The 20,322-nt window shown below is 42.0% G+C and overlaps 1 protein-coding gene across 8 annotated transcripts in view; it reads left to right on the top strand.

The window, feature by feature from the left end:
• Window positions 1–1,518: 1,518 nt before the first annotated feature.
• Window positions 1,519–20,322, top strand: part of ATXN7L1 (ataxin 7 like 1) — a 119,344-nt gene continuing 100,540 nt past the window's right edge. For 3 of the 8 annotated variants that reach the window (XM_086610157.1, XM_086610156.1, XM_086610158.1), the window contains exon 1: window positions 2,038–2,253. In XM_086610157.1, coding sequence (XP_086466283.1) covers window positions 2,235–2,253 — 19 coding nt within the window. In that variant the 5' untranslated portion in view covers window positions 2,038–2,234. Of the gene's footprint in view, window positions 1,649–2,037; window positions 2,254–13,465; window positions 13,524–17,840; window positions 17,859–20,322 lie in introns of those variants that run through there. The other 5 variants (XM_086610162.1, XM_086610161.1, XM_086610152.1 and 2 more) reach the window with 4 other exon arrangements.

Genomic DNA, 20,322 nt, shown 5'->3' with positions numbered 1-20,322 from the left:
TGTATTCAATCCTGCATCTATTGACAGCATATATAAGGCAAAGGGTGTTTGTCCTTTGCCCTGAATGTTTATCCATTTTAGCACTGTAAAGCACCTCATCTCAATGAGCAGTAAGAAATTTACTTAAATCCATTGCAGACTGTAGTACCATGTATCTTTCTGCAGGCAGCAGTGCTGACTTCAGCAACTCCTGTCCTGCCCCTCTGGTCACTGCTCCAGCCCTTGAGTGGGACCTAAAAGGTATTCTATTTTCTCAAGTCTAGGTGAACTCCACGCTCTGCTTCAGCGTCGTCCCACAACAGTTCGAGCCAGCAAAAAGTGAATGGTGACAAAGGGTCTTAGAAGAGTGGCTAAGAAGAGACGTAGGACAGGAACGGGACCACTTAAAGCCCACACCACCACTCTGAGGAGTGTCTGTTGAACTACAAATTTCCATCTTCAGTCCTCCTGTTGGGGTTGTACAGCTGTATGAAAGATGTTGCATGCAGAGTCAGTGGGGCTGCTTAAATGAAACAAGTCTTTCGCCAGTGGTGTTTTATGTTTGGCTTAGTAAGCATGAGCTGGAGCAACAGGCTTGTGCTGTCACTCCTCACCCAAATCAGGTACATTGAGTACAAAAACCTTCACAGTAGAGTTATCTTCTATTCTTACCTCAATGGAGAAATAAACCAAAAATGACAGTCCTAGAATTAAATGAAAAGCATGTACATCCCACAGGTTATGTACAGCGAGATGAAAACCTGGGCATTATTTGAGAGGAGTGGGACCTGCGATTCCACAGGGCCGCTGCACCGTAGCCTAAAACGCCAAAACATGAAAGAAACGTGCAAACAGACGAAGCCTGTACTCAAACACAGACTAGGTAGTATCTGGACAACAAAATGGCTGTGGTTGCGGTTACAGGCGATCCACAGGAGCGCAGCTGGAAGAAGTCGGGGGGAGGGGGAGCCCCAACACGGCAATCCGGGGCTGTTTCGGGGCCGCGCCGGTGCGCGGGGGCCGTGCCGCAATCACCGAAAGCGCGTCCCAGGGACTTACTGCGGGGCGCTGAGACGCGGGGCGCGCAACCCCGGGGCGCGCAACGCCAGCGGCTGCCTTCCCGGCGAGGCTCTTCGGCCGCCGGCCCCGCTTCGCTCCGCGCGGCGGCCGCTCCGCCGGGCCGGGCCGGGCCACTCCGAGCTGAGCCAGGCCAGGCCAGGCGGGGACGCTGCGCGGGGGCGCGGAGGGGCGGCGGGCACCCGGCGCGGCGGCGGCACGGGCCCGGCGCCCCTCTCGGGACGGGCGGCAGGCCGGGCCGCCGGCGGCGTCGCGACGCGCGGCGCGCAGGCGCGGGGGACACGGGCATGCGCGCTGGGCGGCAGGGAGCCCGATCTGATAGGGAGCAGGGGCTGACACTACCCCCGTGTGGGCGGCGGAACGTCCCGACTATGACGTGCGGCGTTCTCGAATCCCGTGTCTCGCTCGCTCGCTCGCCGCCGCCGCCGCCGAAGGAAACGGGAAAAGCAACAAGGAGGCAGGAGCAGGCGCGGCGCCATGGCGGCCCTGGAGCGGCCCGTGCCCAGTCCCGAGGCGTTCCTGGGCCAGCCCTGGGCCGCCTGGGTGCGGGAGGCCGCCCCCCCGCACGCGCACGGCGCCGCCCCCCCGCACAGTAAGGGCAGGGACCGGCCCGCGGCTCGGCACGCCGCTCCCCTCCCCCGGAGCGCACGCACGGCGGCGGGGCCGGGGGCCGGGGGGCTCGGCCGGGCCGCCTCCCCCCCCCCCCTTCCCCGGGCCGCGCTGCGCGGCGGGAGGTGCCGCCCCCCCCGGGCGCTCAGCTGACGCGCCGAGCCCCCGGTGCCATGTGTGCGGGAGGCGCTGGCGCACGCCGTGCCGTGCCGTGCCGCTGCCCCGCGGCGCGGGCTCCGCCGCTGGGCCGGCGCCGCGGTGGGGGGAAGGGGGCGAGGGGGAGGATGCGCGGCGCGGAGGGGCCGGGGGATGCTGCGGGGCGGGTGGGTGTGGGGGCCGGCGGGTGCTGCCGCGAGGGGCTCGGCGGTTCCGCTCCCTGGCAGATGCTCCGACCATTGTGCTTTTGCTGTTGCAAAGAGAAACACTGCTCACCTCCTCACCTCTTCTCCTCCCCCCGCCAAACAATAAACGCACACCTTTGGGCCCTCGGCGCTTCCTGACTCTGCTTCTCTTCTGCAGGTGTAGATCTAGAAGAGACTGGAAAGGAGGGTGGAAAAAGCAGGGAGGTTATGAGGCTTAATAAAGAAGGTAAGTGGATAGTGCTGGCGCACCTCTCTACCTGTCTGTCTCTTGGTGGCTGTGGATGACTGTGGCTTGGCCTTGACAGGGTAGTCTAATAGCTTGTGGATCTTTCTGCCGTGAAGAATGTTTCAGGGTTGGATACATGCAGATGCCTGTCACCGCGTCAACTTCTTTTGAAGTACGAGTATAACAGGTGTATGCGATGCGACTGACAGGCGTGGTGAAAGATAAGGCAATTTGAAGTCAAAAGACAGCTCCACGTCAGTGGCCATATTGGATTTTTCCCAAGGACCCTGTCCCTTAGTGCAACATTTCACTTGCTTCTGCGTGGAGATAAGCACGTAAACCTGTGCATCAACTTTAAACATTACATTATGATTGGTGACCATAGTGAAAAACGCTTTCAGTCGCGGAGAGAAACGGTCTGTTACGGTCTTTGAGTCCGTGCACTTTAGCCCAAGTTGCGTCTTATTCTGGCTGCTGAGCGTGACTTATATTCGACTGAGCGGCCAGCATCTAATGTTACCTTACATTAGGCTAAGCCGCACGTATTATGCAAAACCAAATACAATAGGTCGTTCGGGCCGTAAGATTTTCTGATACCATGAGTATGAACAGGCAAATTCCGGGCTAATGGTATTTGCTAATATGCCGTGCCTGACACAGTTCTGTCAGTTGTGAGAGGAGAAACTTCAGTGGTAAGCCTAGGCAGATCAGATCGACACGTTTTGTTTGTGACCTGCGTCGTTAACACTGTGCTGGGGTAACACCTAGTGCAGCTAGTGAAATGGTTTGGGACATATTTTCATATAGCTTTCTGTTTGTTTCTGTTCTGTTAAGAAAGCGGTATACATATACAGCCTTCTGTCATGGGAAATGTTTCTTGTGAAGTCAGTTCATACGGAACAATCCCATCATAGTGAAACTTCAGCGTGACTTACTGATGCTGAGAGAAATCCTGCTGTTACCTGTAATGTCATAATATATATTCTGAAATGATGTTAAGTTTCTCGTTATATTGTAGTTGTCATTACGCGTGCGTTTAATTTTGAGCATCTTGGCAGCTTAAAGGAATCTTATGTTTTCGAAACAAGCTCTTGAAAAAAGAACGAATTAATCAGTAAAGTAGATTTGTGTGATAAACTATAAAACTGCATGGAGTACGCATTAAATAAAATTATTTAAAATACCATAAAACCTCCCTTTTGAAAGACCTTTATAGAGATGCTAAGCTTGATTGTGTTCCTACCTGGATTCTTACGTGCCCGAACCTCTCTATTTTGCCAGCCCAAAAATAAGTTAGAGGCAGAACTGGGATTTTTACGTAGTGTATTTATAGGTAAAAGGTTCAAGGCTCAAACAGTTTGTATGTCGACCATACGTTTGATTCAAAAGCAATTGAACCAAAATCTTGCTACTGGAGCTCGGCCTTCATAAGGAGCTTAATTTGTTGAGATTAAATGTTTTGCGCCTAGAAGTCCTTGAACACAGGTTCTTATTATAAGCTTATTTGAGACATAAAGATTGAAGTACATCCCTACTCTTTAGTCATACCTAATATGCAAATTGTTTCCTAGAATGATTCAGTTTAGATTATCAGCTCTAGTCTCTTGTCTTTTGTTTTTGGGCGTAGTTAGAGTCCATCAAAAAAAGCTCCCTTTAAAATCACTATCCAGAAAAATTATTTCCAAACAAAGTGTAATTTCATTGCTGACATGATAGTGACAGATGTGAAGCACTTATTAGCTTTTACAGTACTTACATGGTAATACAGTTTAAAAAACCAAGACTGACTGTTATATTTAGAAAATAAAAAGCTTTAGGAATTTTATTGCTTCCAAGTCGTAACTTGCTCTGGATCACTTAGAAAGAACTTTCACAAAGTTTGAATAAATTAGTACGTGTTGAAATGTTTCTACCGTATTCGCTTAAGCAGTCTGCTAATACAGATGTTTTCACCACACCCATCTGATAATGGGTGTCTGAACATCCACTGTAACCCTTCCTTGAGCCTTGCTACCCTTGTTAATAAAGGTGGGGAAAAATTTGAAGAGTTAGATTGGTCTGCAGAACACATTGCTCGTGTGCTTGCAGAAACGCTTGCGCACTTTTTTCTGATCTTGCACGTATCTGTCAGGTGACATGTTGACTTTTTTTTGTTTGCTTTGTTCATAGACAAGGATTGTGGTTGTGGTAGGTCTTAATACCAAGCCCAGCTCGTTTTTCTTTGCAATCTTATCTATTTGAGTAGGCATTCTTATGGCGTTTGGGGTGCCAGGAGATTGTAGGCAGTATCTTAGAAAAGTCAGACTTCACATGTGTAAGGTAAATGGGGGATGACAGATGGACAGGACTTTGAAGTATCAAAAATTACTGTCGTGTTTGATAAAGATAATGTAAAATCTGATCTCACTGCATTTACTTCTTGTAATATTTGCCTGCATTTTGTCAACTTTAGTCGATAGAACCAGATTTATGTGACCATTCCCTTGTAAGCAGTTAAGCAAGGAACCTTATCAAACTAGTGAAACTGTATGTGAAGGACATGGTGGGGGAAGGGGTGGGAACACGGTGATCTCCTCCAGATCACAACAAGGTGATTCACTTTGGTTTTGTAGAAATAATGATGTCAGATGTCAAAAAGTGCTTCTAGCTAGCTTCATCCCTGTGTCACAGCCTCCTTTCTGGTTGCGTACGCTGTGTTTAGAACGATGGGCTGCTCTTCCTCCTCCTGTTGACCCAGATGGGGACCTGGGAGGCAGCATTCCCCAGTGATAGTGGGGAGAAACACTGCCAAATCTCCGCCTGCCGAAGTGTTTGATACTTCTTAGCACATCCCTGGGCAGAGGGGTTGCAATCTGGCTGTGCTGTTCATTTCTGTGATGCGAGAGATGCACCAAGGCCACGTTCCCCCTGTGCCCCATCTTTAGGGCAGGAGTAAAGACATAGAAATATTGCTTACTGCTTTCCTTTATTCTACAGTGTGTATGTAGGCAGCACAGAGGGAGAGAGAAATTTCCTGAACATTTGTTCAGTTTTGTAGATGGAATTGCTTTTTGCATGCTAATACTTACTTTATGTTTTCCTTTAGCAAATGCAGTACGTCCGTGGTTGAATTTTACTGGCATGTAGATTTGGAGAGAGGGGATTACAAAGTTGCAAGTGTTCACAGAAAATGAAAAATTTTATGCCTAAATGTTTGTGCCAGGAAAAAACCCAAACTTATCTTCTTATCTAATCAGGAAGCAGAAACCGTATTGTGTAACTTATCTGACAAATCACTACCAACCAACCAGCTTTGCTAAAAGAGAGGTTATCAGAATTGGAGCAGCATTTAGAATTTGTACTGAATTTTAAAAAGTTGAGTGGCATATTTGAAGAACCGAAGATTTTCTTGTACATAGCATGCGTAGTAAAAGGAATCTATATTTATTTGACAATGTGTCCTGTAAAAAGTCACAGTAACTGTACGCCTGAGATAGATACAGTGATCTTTTATTATCAGTCATAACCTGTAACTGATTTTAGATTAATTTTGGAGGCGTATGTTTTACTTTATACAACATTTAAGAAAATAGTGGAAGAATGTGAATTTTGTCATCTCTCATGCAGAGCTCTTATTAGTAACTGGTTTAGCAAATGTGCGAGCAATAAGTGCTGGGAGTGCTTCTAGGTAGAGACAGGCTGTAAAGGAGCAGAAGATAACCTGTGCGTCTTTGTGAACTACAGCAGGGTTAAATATGATTTATGGGATTTAGATCTATATCTAGGTACTTGGTGTCATAGTCAACTTCAGTTTCTCAGTTCAGTGGGTTTGTATTATTGAGGTTTCAGTCTGATGATGTGCGTGTTTTGTCTTAGATAATCTTTACACTAACCCTACTGACTCATTATTGTTTAGCATTAAGGATATTACATAAAAAAAACCTGTTTTTCTGATATTGTGTTAAAATTCAAGATTCTCTATCCTCTTTGTGCAGCCTCAAATTTGACCATTTTACTTGATGATTATACATGCAAAGTGGAGTTTTAAATCTATTTGATAGTTGTTTACAATGTGTTTTTTTGTATTTTGACTTCCCACATAAATATCTGATGGAAAGCTTTTTAGTAAATCCTTCGGCAACACCAGAACAAAATTAAAGGAATACTGATTAATTTTGCTTTCAGTATTTTTTTATTCTTCAGAAAAATATCTTGATGATTTTATCATTCTTCATGGAAAAACAAAACATTAAGGAGGTTGGGAGATGGTAGGGAACACTTCTGTAGGAAAAAAAGCATGTAGCGTACAACATTCTACTTTATAAAAAGCAAGAGGAAGAGAATTAAAATTATTTATGAGGAGATTGTGAAAGAAGATGACAAAACCAGCTGGTTAATGTAATCATAGGGATTGGAGTTGATCTTGTTTTTTAAATTTACTATTTATTTTTCTGTTTACTAGGGGTTTGTTGATGGTGCTGTTTGTCTCCTTTAAAAACATATCAAACAAAAACTTCAGAGTAAAACATTCTTGTTTTTCTTCGCTGCCTTCGTCTTTCACCTTTTTGTGGTGGTGGGGAATGTTGGAAAGTGCTGAGAGGGAAAGAAAACTATAACAAGGTTGTAAACGCTTACCCCAAAAGAAAGAGGTGATGTTATTGAATTTAGACCACCTTTGTTGGTAATTTAGGGTTGGGGTTGGTTTTGGTTTTGCAGTGGGCAAAAGAAAAGGGTGAATGTTATATAATTTGCTTTCTCTTCCCTGTAAACTACTAAGGTCTTCCAGAGATACTGACTCTTAAACAGATGTACTATTTAGTTGGAGCTTGATTAGTGAAAGAACTGAGAATTGACAGGGTGCGAAACTGTGGCTGTTGACAACAGAAACTTTTATTTACCATTCTTATCTTTATGCTGAGAATAAGAACAGAGAGCAAAGGTCCCCACAAGGGTTTTCTTTACGATGAGAAATGACAATGGGATTGAATTCTGGTGTGCATTCTGGTGTTCAAATGCCTTATCAGTTTAGTATATGATATCTGACCCTGATGTTTTTTGTTGTTTTTTTTTTTTCCCATGGACAGCTTCTGCAGGGGGGTGGCGTGGCTCCTGGTTGTGGCTGTCACCTCATTTAATGTGTCTCAAGGCATGGTGGTGGGGAAGAATGAAACATTATGTAGGATAGTGCCCAGAATTTTAGTCAGAATTGTAGTTTATCCTCATAGTTACATAGTTATTTTCTGAAACCTGTCCTTTAGTTCATCAACCCACACACTGAATAAAAAGAGTGGAGTAATGGTAATGCTCTCTGATCAGACATTCTGTGTTTTAAATCAGGATTTTGATGTTTTTGAATATATATCTAAAACTGTTATTCTATAAACGACTCCTTGAAAAATCTTGATTTTGTTAGGTGGCACATGTCTTGATGGAGTTCAGGTGATATTCTCCTGGTATTTATGCATCAGTTATTCTAAAGAGTTTAGTTCCCCTGTAGTTTAAGGTACCTCTTTTGAAAGCTGGTGCAAAAACCATGTGTGGTTTTCTGTCAACTGACAGCATGGTCACTAAAGATGTGACATTCCTTCTACTTGTAATTTATTACAGGATCTGAGAAAGAGGGAGATGACATGTTTACTAGAGTGTACCCCAAGCCCTGTTGTCACCACAGAAAGTGAGATAACTTTTGTGTCAGAAGAGATTTTCTTGGTTGAGACATAAAAAACGTGTATGTGTGTTTTCCTGTTGATCTGCCTCTGAATACAGTTAATAGTTTATAAATGACGTATAGATTTCCATGTGTAAAAAAAGACTACACAAGAGTTGAACAATTTCTACTGTGAAATGGAGTAATTTCCTTGAAATGGGCCTTTTGTTCCTAGTCAGTTAAAATCAGGACATTATCAGGTTCTGTTTTACCTTTGGGGCAAAAAATCTTAGCCGTTTAACCAAGGCTGAGGTGTATGAGATTGAAGCAGTGGAAAATCCAATAGAAAACATGTTTCAAATCATGTTTTGTTTAAGTTGTGGATCACAGGAGTCCTGTAGGCAGAAAGTGTAAGTTTCTGGTAGTCCCAGTGAAAGTTTAGATTTATCACACTGCATGAGTTATTAGGAAAGATCAGCTTCAGTAAGAATAGTATGTAGATAAGACTATCTTTAAAGAGTTAACTCCACCATAAGGTTATACGAGTGCCATGACAACTTGCTGTTGAAAGTAATTTTGGAATAACTAGCAAGAAGGATTTTCAGTTTGTATGGGCATGGATTAAGTCACGGATCTCTCTGTCTTCCAAGTTCAACTTGGTGCCGAAGTTCTTCAGCTTGTCCTTGAAAAAGCTGATTAGGGAGTTAATGGTGCAATATGCCAGGTGAAGCTGGTGTCTTTAGGTAACTTATATGCCAAAAAAACTGTGACGAGTGCTGTTGTGATGCAGTAAGGGTGTTTGACAGAGGTGTCTCAGCAAGCCTATAGCAAGAAGTCTTTGATGCTTCTTTTGCTGGACGAGAAAGATAGACGCTATGTGGGTAAAATGATCCAATTTTTTTATTGTAGTGCTGCGCAGCTGTCTAAGCGGACTCAGATGGGAGATGGAATCCAGCACAGTTACTTAAGACTGATATGGGGCAGATGAAAACCAACTATTGCATGCATCGTTTCTCTCTTTTTCTTTTTTGTGTCCATTTCTATGGTTGAATGTTGATGATTTTGAGGGAGTGGTTTTGTCATAACTCGTTGTATGTCTGATTAAAAGTTATGCTTGAAAGCCACTGATATTGCTAGAGAAGTGGGCTTTCTGATTGCTCTTGGTCTTGTGTTCAATAGAAATAGAGATGTCTTCCTTACTTCTGAAATGTTGTGTTTATTATTCAGCAATTTCCTTTCATATTTTACTAAGTTATGCTAATAATACAGCCTTTAAGCTCAACACATCTTCCTATTTATCTGTATTCTTGACAGCAATTAGAATTATTCGGTCTTCCTGCTTTTTGATTTCTGTGTGCATGTATTTATAAAATGTATGGTGTTTGGCAAAAAAAGAAGTGACGTTTTCACAGATCAGCCAGAAGCAGAAAAGAACTTGAAGACAAAAATTCTAGGTTCTGCACAACTGCTGGTACCAATGTACGTCTAGTGCAGTTTCACTTAATCCCTGGGCCCCTCCTGAAAGGAAGCAGTTGTATTGTGACAGAGCTGTGCACAGTACACAAGGGGTTTAAGCTTGCTTCCCTTTCCGTTCCCTTGGAGCAGGTGTTCAGCAGAAGAGACAGAAGAGTGACTAATGAAGTAACATCAAGATGTAAGAATGACTGGCAAAGGGCAAGAGTTCATGGGATTTGATTCTGTGTGGTGATCTTCGCTGTGCTCTTTTCTTTGTTTGTTTTGTTTATAATTTTTTCTAATATACGGTGCTTGATCTTTTCTGACCAATCATTCTTTTCTTCCTTTTCCTGCTGCAGGAGGCTAGTCGTAGGGGACAGGCAGAGACTGGGAATTGGATTGAACACTGCTAATGCCATATAAGTAATAGTTGTTGACAAGTTTGTGGGATGAAAAGTGTTGTCTTTAGCAAGACAAAACAGGATGAGACTGGACCTCTCCAGTAGCAGAATAAGGTGACTTCAGCTTGTCATTGTTCTGAGCTGAAATGGTCAGAATAGAAGCAGAGATTTACAGAAACGTAAATCACGTGTGTTGATCTTTGAATCTCTGATAGTTGTTCTGTCTTCAGGTGCCCTTTAGGCTGGCCACTTGTGATTGTTCAGATTAGGTAAATTATCAGGTGGTAGTTAGCATATCCAGTTATTTTTTTAAGCTGCTCTTAGTTGTGTCTCATTGAGACAGGATGCTACTGATGATTTAAATCTCAAAAGTTTGTGGGACCCATGCCACCACAACAACCATTGAGAGAGCCAAAACCTTGTTTGTTTGGGCTGATCGTTGAAATGGTCAGAGAACGATGATCTGGAAGAATATAAGTAATTCGGCTGTTACTGCCATGATTAGGGAGGCAGTATTATTATTTGCGTGATCCTAATGCGTAGCAGCCCGAGCAGAGACTAGACACTACAGAACAGGGTACCAGCCAGGGAGGAAGGGTGTGTGCATGTGTGAAATCATTGTGCTGCAGAGAACTGATTTTTTAATATATGACAAAGCAGGAGTTTTAATATTGACAAACAAAAGCACTTAGTTGCTCAACATGATAGCCTAAACTGAAGTGGCTTTCTTAGAACTGTGGCAAGGAAAGCTTTAAGGTGATGTTCAGAGGGCAGTGAAGTAGTTTTGCAAGAGCTTGGAAGGTATCCCTACTCAAGCATGGAAGCTGGCCTGAATGAAGATACAGACTGGTTGTTAACAGCTTGGTAAATGGATGCTAACGTCATGAACCAACTAGAAACGCAAGCAAATGGTGTGACAGCAAGTAGGTTGTGGACAGTATAGTGTAGGTAAGACAGGAGCCTGGAGAGCAAAGATGAGTCGTTCTAGGGTTTAAAGTTGGAATGAAGGATTATACATAGAAGGATGTGGGGAGAATAATGGTAGATCAGTATAACAACATAGAAGAAAGAACTTTTGGAACAGTGTGAACAAGCAGGATGACGTTTGTCAAGACAAAAAAGAAGAAAATTTTAGTAATTAATGTGAGGTGAAGGCCTGGACAAACCTTTAGCTCTGAAGATGTTTAGAGAAGACTTTGTCCTTAGGATGCAAGACAGGAAAAATCATTTGCATGTAGATGTAGCCTGAATGAACAGATCAAGAGAGAAGTCATTGTCAAAGATGACATAGTATTTCATATGTGAGTTATGGGCAAGGTGATAATGCTGTCCACAGTGATCAAAAAGGAGGTGGAGAAAAGAGGGTGGGAGATGTGAGATCTAGGTTCTGTTGTAGCTGTATTGAGCAGAAGCTGACAGCTACTCAGTGACAAGAGGTGTCAGAGAGATAGGCTGAGATTTTTTGTTTAGACATAAATCTGCTCTATTTGAGACCTGCCTCCTTAGGAGCTGAGTTTGTGGATGAAATTCCCAGACGCAAGGGAAGGGGCAAAAAATGTAGCTCAAGGGAGCTCTCCTAGAAGACAAAGGAGGAGCAAGGAGCCTTCCAGTGACCTTTGAAGGGGTTGGTGTAGGGAGGAAGGGAAGCAGGAGAGGGTAGAGTCATGGGAGTAAGAAAAGGAGAAATGCATTTATTTTTTATGAAGAATGCGCAAGGGTTATGGTTGATGGAAATGATTGATGTATTTGATGTTGCAATACTAAAAGAGTTTTAGACATTTTAATGAAAATTGTTTCAGTGTAGTGTAAGGGACAGCTGAGGGAGTTCAGGCTTAAATGAGAGACAAATTAAAAGTGTAATTTGTTATCAAACAGTTCATAATGAGCTTAGAGGTGAAAGAGGATAGAAAGAGTAGTGTAGTTAGAGAAGCAAGGAGTCAGAAATAGATTTCCAAACATAGAGAAGACTGGCTGGCTGTCCCGCTGTTCCATCAGAGCAAAAGGAGAAAGGGGATGGGAGGTATGGGGTGATGTGAGTGAGGCAAGTGGAGAGTGGGACAGATGTGTTTCGTATCTATGGTATGAGGAAGAAGGGAGAGCTGTAAGGAAGCGAAAGAGAGTGGGAAGGGAGAACGTTATGTTTTCTGGCTTTCTTTTGTAATAAATATTTGCATTCTATTGTGGAGAAAGAAATGGATACAAGATAAAAGGTTTGAGGAGTGAGTCAAAAGTAGGAGGAAAAAACGCTGAAATTGCAGGTGTGGGTTCAGCTCAATTGGAGGAATGGCACAGCTTAGTAAGCAGCAGGAGAGAGAGAGAGAGAGAAAATGTACAGTAACCTCATTTCTAGACTGGTTTCCTTTTCCACTGCAAATTCTAGGGCAGGCAGGCATAAAGTGAAGGAAATGGATGTTGAAGATGAGCATGGGTTCAGGATTGGTAGGGTTGGATGTAGTTGTGGGAGGGAGAAGCAAAAACCATCAAGGGTGGAACCAAAACCAGCAAAAAATATCGTGTCATTGTGAAAGAGGGTGGAGTCCTGGGTATCAGAAATAATGGGATGGGAATAATGAGCAGCGCTGAGAAAGTAAATTGATGCCATTCAGTATATGCCAGGTCAGCCTTTGAGTCACGTTTGTGAATGAAAGATTTGTTTGGAGATGACAGGAGAGGAGACCGCTGGCAGTTTGTGCTCTCTGACAACCCTATGCTTGAATCAATAACATGCCTTTCTGAAAGTTCAAAGCCCGGAAGAGCAGCATTTTGGAGAAATCCAGAGAATATCACCTTTTCTCCAAGGAGAGAGAAGAGTGTGTAGACCATGACTCTGGCAGCAGAATGCTTCTGTGCTTTGATGACTGGTCATATCCATCACATTGCATGGCAGACATGAAGGTAGTTTGCTTGCTGGTTTCTAGCTTGGGGGTTCTGTTCTTTGCAATGCGTCATAAACAGATATTACGTCTATGTGATCTGTCACATACTGATGCTGAGTTGTGCTTCCTGCTTCCAGAGCCAAGACAAGGCTGTAGGGTTACAGTACCATGGACTGGGCCACAGCTAACGTCGTACTGCACAGGATGTATCATCAGAGCTTGGGAACGGTTCTGCAGGAAACATGGTTGTATGGCTTTTGCTTGTCTTGCAGGGCAAAGCAGCTTGTTGCTGTCTACGTGCTACAAGCAGACCTGCTTTATGATACAGCACACTTTTTTTTTTTTTCTGAGAAAGCAGGACTTACTGATTTTTCAGGTGTTATATGGAATGGCTGTCATTCATGATGCAGGCTCCTCAGTGTTTAAGAAGTTAATCTCAGGTTTTCACATCTCTTTAGTAGTTCTAAACATCTGTGTAAGAAAAGAGACCGGAAGAGGAGAATGCTGCAGGAAAGAGTTGTTTGCTCATGCATGGAGGATTGAGCTGATCCTTTGACTTGGAAGGTTTTATCCATTACCTTGCCTGCCTTTCCCAAGCAACTTTTTACCTGTCCCTGTATGTTACCAATGTTCAGTCATCCCAACAGCTTATACGCATTGTTTTGCAGAGTTACTGAGAAAAAAAAGAAAAGAACAAAAAGTCTTCAGATTTTCTCTTCAGGATTTCTCAGGATTTTTTGTGCACTATCATAATCTTTTGTGGTTCTAATCTGTACTCATGCTTTTATTTTATTTTTGAGTTTCTAGAAGACTTGGAGAACCTTGGGCAAATATACTAAGAAACTGAATGCATGGCAATGGAAAAATATAAGGAGAAATGGGAGAAAAAATGTTTCAGCTCTTGAAATTATGGTGAGCTGTGTGTATGGCGCTTTTAATAGAGTCTTTGTGCGTTCTGTGCTTGGTGTGAGTTTTCTTCAGCTATTCTCATAACTTACAGCACACTGGGTGTGAACATTACCAAGCCTTGTAGGTATTTAGATTTTGAAAGAGGTAATGCAGCTTTATATATTTTTGAGTTTCTTGTGCCTCAGAAAAAATTATCCTTGACTGCATCACTGAAGGAGAGAATGCTACAGGTTTTGTTTTGCGGCATTTATTATTGTTTCCAGCTTTTCAAGAGACCTGTCACTATTCTGACAGTTTGTTTTCCAAGCTTTTTGGCAAATCAAGGCTAATGTAAACCTTTATCACTTTCCTGGAAGGTAAGAGTTTATCTTGAATATGAGTTTTTGTGTTTGGTTTGGGGGTGATTTTTTTGATTCCTTGTTATTAAGTATATATTTGGAAAAGTTCTAAAGAGATGTGTAACATATGTGTTCAAATGATGTAAAGTATAACAGTGGTAGCTTTCAAAACCAGTAAGACATGGTCTATATTTCAGAGAGCTTACGATGCACTTCAGAAAAAGCTATAAGCAGTGTGTGTTGTGAAGACAAAAATCACTACATGAATGTTGAAAAATTTCATGCAGGCAGCAATTTGAAAGAGGTAGAGAATAATTAGTTGATGTGGAGGAAGGAGGCATCAAAGCTGATAGTACAGCACACAGAAAAGAGGTGTACCAAACAGATTTCTAGTGAAAGCAGTTTATTTGTGAAAACAATAACTCTCCCTGTTTTGTTAATCTTGTCTAACTCTCTTGGAGCTGGAAAGCGAAACTATTTGTAATTGCCAAACTGCAAAAATAACATAAATATTGAACGATAAATCTTAATTTTCCTTAACTCTTTTCCCTAAACATGCCCTCTGTTCTCCAAATGCTCAAACATTCCTTTTTATTAGGCTTCAACCTCATCTGTTCTCTCGAATGCTTCTCTAGTTTTGATACTAGGCAAAAAGTGAAGAGAAGCTAAGTGTATGCAACAATATTTGTCATTCTTCCATATTCCTACTTCTTCTGCATTAGTTTTTATGCCCATTTGTTTGTATGTTACAGGATCAGAGGATAAATGACATACAAAATTCTGAGCTGCTTTGACTGTTGTTATAGACTTTCAACCTTAGAGTGAGTCTATTGTGTCCGAATTCCTCTGAAGTTTGAATTTATTTCAGGAGAACCCCTTGAATGTGGGCTTTTTGTGGCAGATTTCTGACATACCATGTGCAAGCATAGGATGCTATGAAAACAATATACAGAACAAGTGCTTTTAAAAACTTGTTCGTTTTAATACTGTAAGGTTGTGAGAGAGACTTTCCCTGTGTTCAAAATCATGTATTAAAGCTGCTCTGAGTAATAATCGGGACAGTTTGTGTATATCCAGAGGAAGGGTATGAAGTGTGACTCATGCCTACAGGCTACCTATCAGTGTGAGGAGAGGCAGAGGGAGCGAGTGACTGGGAAGAAATTATGAGATTGAACAACTTGACTGCTGATAACATTTATATATCACCTTTCATTGGAAAGACCCAAAGAGTTCTACCAGCTATGTGCAGAAATTAATCCATTTGTCACTGGAAGAGGGCAGGGGCGTCTTTGAACACAAATATGTCTGCTACTGAAAGTCTAATCCTACCTGCACTGGAATTAAATGAAAGATTGCTGAAAGTCTACTGTATACTGATAGAGTGTAATCCAGTCCTCACTGAAATATGGTATTGCATAATGATTTGGAAAGGAAAGGAACAATACCTTATTCCTGGATTACAAAGAGAATACAGGTACCTACAATGTGTTTATTAAAAAAAAAAAAAATGGGAGGGGCATTGCAAAATGATCAAACCATGTTACCTTTCGCTGTGAGAGGTATGTCAGGCTTTACTTACTAGTGCCCTGCTTACTGGTTTCCAGGAGATAATGCCCCCATTGGCACCAAATTTTGCTTGTTAAAATTCAGCAATGGTCAAAAACTACCATATTTCGAAACATATTGTTGGGGTTAATCTTTCTGTCAAAGAACAGTTACCCAAACCAAGCTTATGAGAATAGGCCAGTTCTTATTATAGCAAAAAAACATAGTACTTCACTATATTTTAGCAAGTCACCACAAATACTAGTATGGTGCTTATCTATCATTTTAAAATTACTTAAAAGTAGAATTTGATGTTACCGCTCCAAAAGCTAGATTGCTTGCTCCTTTCCTGTGCAAGCGTCACTAGCGTCATCGTCTTTTCTTCACCTGCTCTGCCAGTGAGGACCATATATACTTTACCCAATATGATAGGGAATGATCTTGTAATCTCTATTTTGATTATATTTTTTTCTGGAAGTTTGCTTTTTGTTTCTGTTTGTGGAAGTGGTCATCCTAGATACTTCATGATTTTACTTGGGTTCTTTTTGCATCCAAGATAGGAAGGGAAACTAGCTGGTGATACAGTAATAATTGAAGATTATAACTGGCAATTAATTTTCACTACATGGGTAGATTTATAACATTAGCAAATCCTCCATGACTAGCCTGCAGCTCTGCCTTTTGTCTGGTAGAACACTGCCTCTAGCCTGAAGCAGTCTTTTGTTGTGCCCACTGGATTTTGCTGAATATAAAATCTATTGTGGCCACCCAGCATCTCAAGAGGTGAATGTACGAGTGAGCATCAGAACACCGTAGTGCAAAATAGACTGGGAGTGGTGAGTTTATTGAATGTAATAGTAGTTTAAAGAGGTAGCTTTAAATTGGGCAACTATTACGTGATTGCAACGTAATCTTTTTCTCTGCAGTTTTTCCTCGTATAAAATACAGGCACTGAATTCATACCTTCCATCATACGTAGAGCTTAACGCAATTTGTGTTAAAAAATACATATATTTTTCTTTATAACAAATAGAAGTAAATTTGGTCATGGTCCATTCTGAATTTGTTGTGATAGGAAGAACTTATATCTAGAATATAAGTAGAGATGGAAGAATTACCTTAGAGCGTTGATTAATTTAAGTATTGCTCCCCATGGCAAAGCCATCTTGAAGAAGGCTGAAAGTGCATGATGGGGAGAGTAGGAGGGAGGTGAATACTGCTACTTTTTGTACAGCTTTACTGAAATACCGTATCCCAGTTCTGATGTGCACATCAGGGGAGTTCAGAAAAATCTACATTAATTTGAGGTCTGGATAATCAGCTTTAGAATGGAAGATTTAAGAAGCTCAATCTATTTAGTTTATCAACAGACGGTAGAGGCTACCTGATAAGTCTATAAGTACTTAGACAGGGCGAGGGTATCTGACAGTTAGATGGTTCTTTGTCAGCTAGATTAAGGGGATTCTCATGGCTGAAAGCTGAAGCTAGATCAGTTCAGACTAGAAATAAGGTGCAGTTTTCTAATGATACAATTAAATAGGAACAGCTTATCAAGGGATGTGGTAGAGACTGTTGCACAAAGTCCTTGCATAAGGCCCTGGTGCTTCCCAGGAAGCACCTGGTGCTTTAGCCAGCCAGAAAGCTTGGATTTGAAGCTAGAATAACGTAAGGAAATTCTGTGGCCTCTTTTAGCATAGAAATTCAGTACAGATCATAAGGAAGATTTTAGGGAGGAGAGAAATTAATAACAAAAATTTCATACATTTTAAATGCTTCTTTTGTTGAAAAAGAAGTTGGTGTGAAAGATGAGGTGATCAAATCAAAAAGGCAGCTTTCTAGCAGGATGGGTGAGAAGAGACCATCCTTTAACAGCAGGTAAAAGAGAAAGTAACACTTTCCATTCTCCCGTTATATTTTCCTGGTAATCAAAACCACAAATATCCCTCCAGTCGTTAATTACAGATAGTTTGTGCCTTCTCATTTTAAGTTCGTGTAACTGACAGCTGGGCCTAAACGCCTTCTTTCACTTTACTTTGTTTGCAAAGCAAAGCAACCTTTGTTGATATGTTTTTCCTGGTGCTGCCTTCTTGTCCATGGATTTATGATGACATAGCAGGTCAGTCTTGTGGTAAGGTAAGAGACTGTAATTTTGAATGAATCGTGTGAGAGCTCTTGTAGTCCTGGTGTGGCAAAAGTAGTAGGAATTTTTTGAAGGACATTAGCTCTTGCATCATTTAGTTTGCCTCTTTTGTTGTAAAGTCATCACCAGTCTGAGTGAAAGCGTCACCTTTTCTCTTGGTTATGCCCACAGCAAGGCCAATCAATGCTGATTTAAAGTACCGTACAAGTTAGATGAGAGATGCTATGTACGTGGGGTGAAAGGAAGCACCTAACCTACTTTCAGTGGAGAGACATTTTCAGAGGTTTCCCCAGTGTCGGTGATCCTGTAACTCTTGTAAGTACTGTGTACAAAATAAGTGGAAAGCAAATGTGCTGCGTCTCAATTTGCAAATTCTCCTCCTTCATCTCCTTACCAGTATTTCTGCCTCCAAAAACTTGTAAAAGAAGGCAGCATGAATTGAGATTCTAAAAAAGGAAATATGCAATACTGGATTTCTTTTTATGAAATGTTAGGTTTTTGGGCTTACACACCCAACAAAAATTAAGAATTTCAGGACTGCGGAATAGATGGGAGGTTTTTTGTTGGTTAGCTTTTGGGTTTTTTTTTCTGCAATTGGAAACGCTAAAGCAAACTGTGAATTGGAAGATGATATTTGCTCCAAACATGTGTCAGTGTGTGTTTTGTTATAGAGCGATGTGAATTTTCTGTGCATGAGCTCAGGCTGTTTCTGATTGGGAATGTACAGGGTCACACTTCTTAAATCCTGTGCTACCTTGTCATAGTACCATGAAGGGATTCTAAAGGTCCAAGGACTCTGAATCTTCCTCAGTTCCTTGTTGCTGCCTGTGACGAGGTGGCACGGCCTGACCAGTGTCTGATCCATCGGTTCTTAACTGAGTAGTTAGAAAATATTTAGGAGTTTACACTCAGAGTCACCTTCAGTGTGTTACTTGTGTAGCGAGCTGGACTGAAACTTTGGACTGAGTGTCCCTGTCATGGTCCCCTCACTGTGTAGGTCCATTTGTCCACAGTTTCACAAATGTTGGATTAGGCCAGAATCTGCCATTAGGCCAGTGTTCTCTGCAGAATACTAACAACCATGCTAAGATCAAGCAGATAACTGGTCTACTTAACCTTCCCAGTGTCTTTTAAACCATACTTGCACTTGGGTAAGTTATGTTTGAGGCTATGGCAAATACAGCAACAAAAGATGTTATATACTTTGATGTAAGACACTGAAAAGGGTAATTTCCAATCTTAAAACAGGAGTTCATGAAGGAGAGTGATACCCTGCAGTGGGGGCAGATTCATTAAAAACTGGAGGAAGCAGTCAGATAAAGTTATTCTACTTACATGATGTGACCAGTCAAGGCAGTGGTTTGATGGGCTATGTATTAGGTGGAGCTATCTCACTGTTGCTGTCAGATAAAGATCTTTAAAATTTATGGAAACTCCATTGTACTGTAGAAAGCTCAAGGCTTCACCTTCCTCTGAGGTAGTGTTTCTCATGGCTGTTACTCAAGCTGGAAGTTAACAGCACCAAAGTTCTTATTTCTCATTTGCCTTCTACAACAATAGGATACATGTTGAAAAAATCATGCTCTAGATTGTTGTGCCACAGTCTCAAAGCATAAATAGGTCAGGACCGTCATCTTCCGAAAGTTGTGCTTGCTTCAGGAGAAATAAGGTTCAGAACCTCGTATAGCCCGTAATGGCACCAAACCATTCTGGGTATTTCCTTGGCTTTTTGTGTCGGTGTCCTGCCTGTCAAAAGGCAGGGCATCTTGAACCATGTGTTTCCATCTGATGTCTGTTGATTATGAAGAAGTTCTTCCTCTCCTTCCCGCTCCCCTTACCGAAATGTCAAGGTGTGCTTCTGCAGGAGACAAATAACAGCGGTCACTCACTCCAGAAGGGTTCCTGTCCTGAATGGCAGCAATGTGAAGAAGCCTGTTAGTTCTTGCTAAACAGGATGTACTTGATATGGCGCAGAGGTCAGATGCCAGCTCCAGGAGAGGAGTACTTCTGTCTCTGTGCATTTGATTGAACCGAAACTCTACTTTCTTACTGCTGGTCACTTGCTGAGAGAGAGCCACACTGACCCGTTAGGAGATAAACATGTTACTTTTACTATAGCCACTCTTCAGGATGCTACGGGCAGGGTAGGTTCTGCAGCATGGACTTGGAAGTGGGGGACTGAAATACTTCATGCTGATGTAGGAGCTTAAAGATGCAGAGGGCTAGTGCGCAATCCTGGGAGTTATACCAGACCATCTTTCAAATTGTGTACTGGATAAACCAGCAGCAAGGTGTAGTACGAATATACATTTGCAATCTGAAAAAGATACAAAGGTCACGAAAAGGTTAGCAAGAACAAGATGCAGGATGGCACTGCAGTGTTGCCATATTTATATGCTGAAAGTCTACAGGCAGATATCCTAAAAGATATGTGTATATGTATGCATATAGTCACATATTTAGAAAATTCTCTGTAATCATGTTTGCTTTTGGGTTTCCAGATTTTTCTTAAATATGTGGTGATTCAAAACGACCCTCTTTCAAGGCATTGGCTACGTTCCCTCATCTGATGTTATATCTTTCATACAGTGTGCTAGGATCTTTTGCCTGAATGAAAGCTGTTTTTAATCTGTGCTATGTTGGACCATATTTGTCTAATTTGGCTGTTCATGTTTTAATAATTTGAAAAATTACAAGAAATCAGTGCTGTTATTTATTAGTCTCTCTTTTTAATTTCTTATTTTGTTTCACAGGTCTCTTTTATAGCAACTGGTTTTAG

The sequence above is a fragment of the Tauraco erythrolophus genome, chromosome 4, assembly GCF_009769465.1.
Source record: "Tauraco erythrolophus isolate bTauEry1 chromosome 4, bTauEry1.pri, whole genome shotgun sequence".
Taxonomy (NCBI): Eukaryota; Metazoa; Chordata; class Aves; order Musophagiformes; family Musophagidae; genus Tauraco; species Tauraco erythrolophus.
The sequence above is the reverse complement of the archived record's forward strand: the minus strand, read 5'-3'. Positions and strand labels throughout refer to the sequence as shown.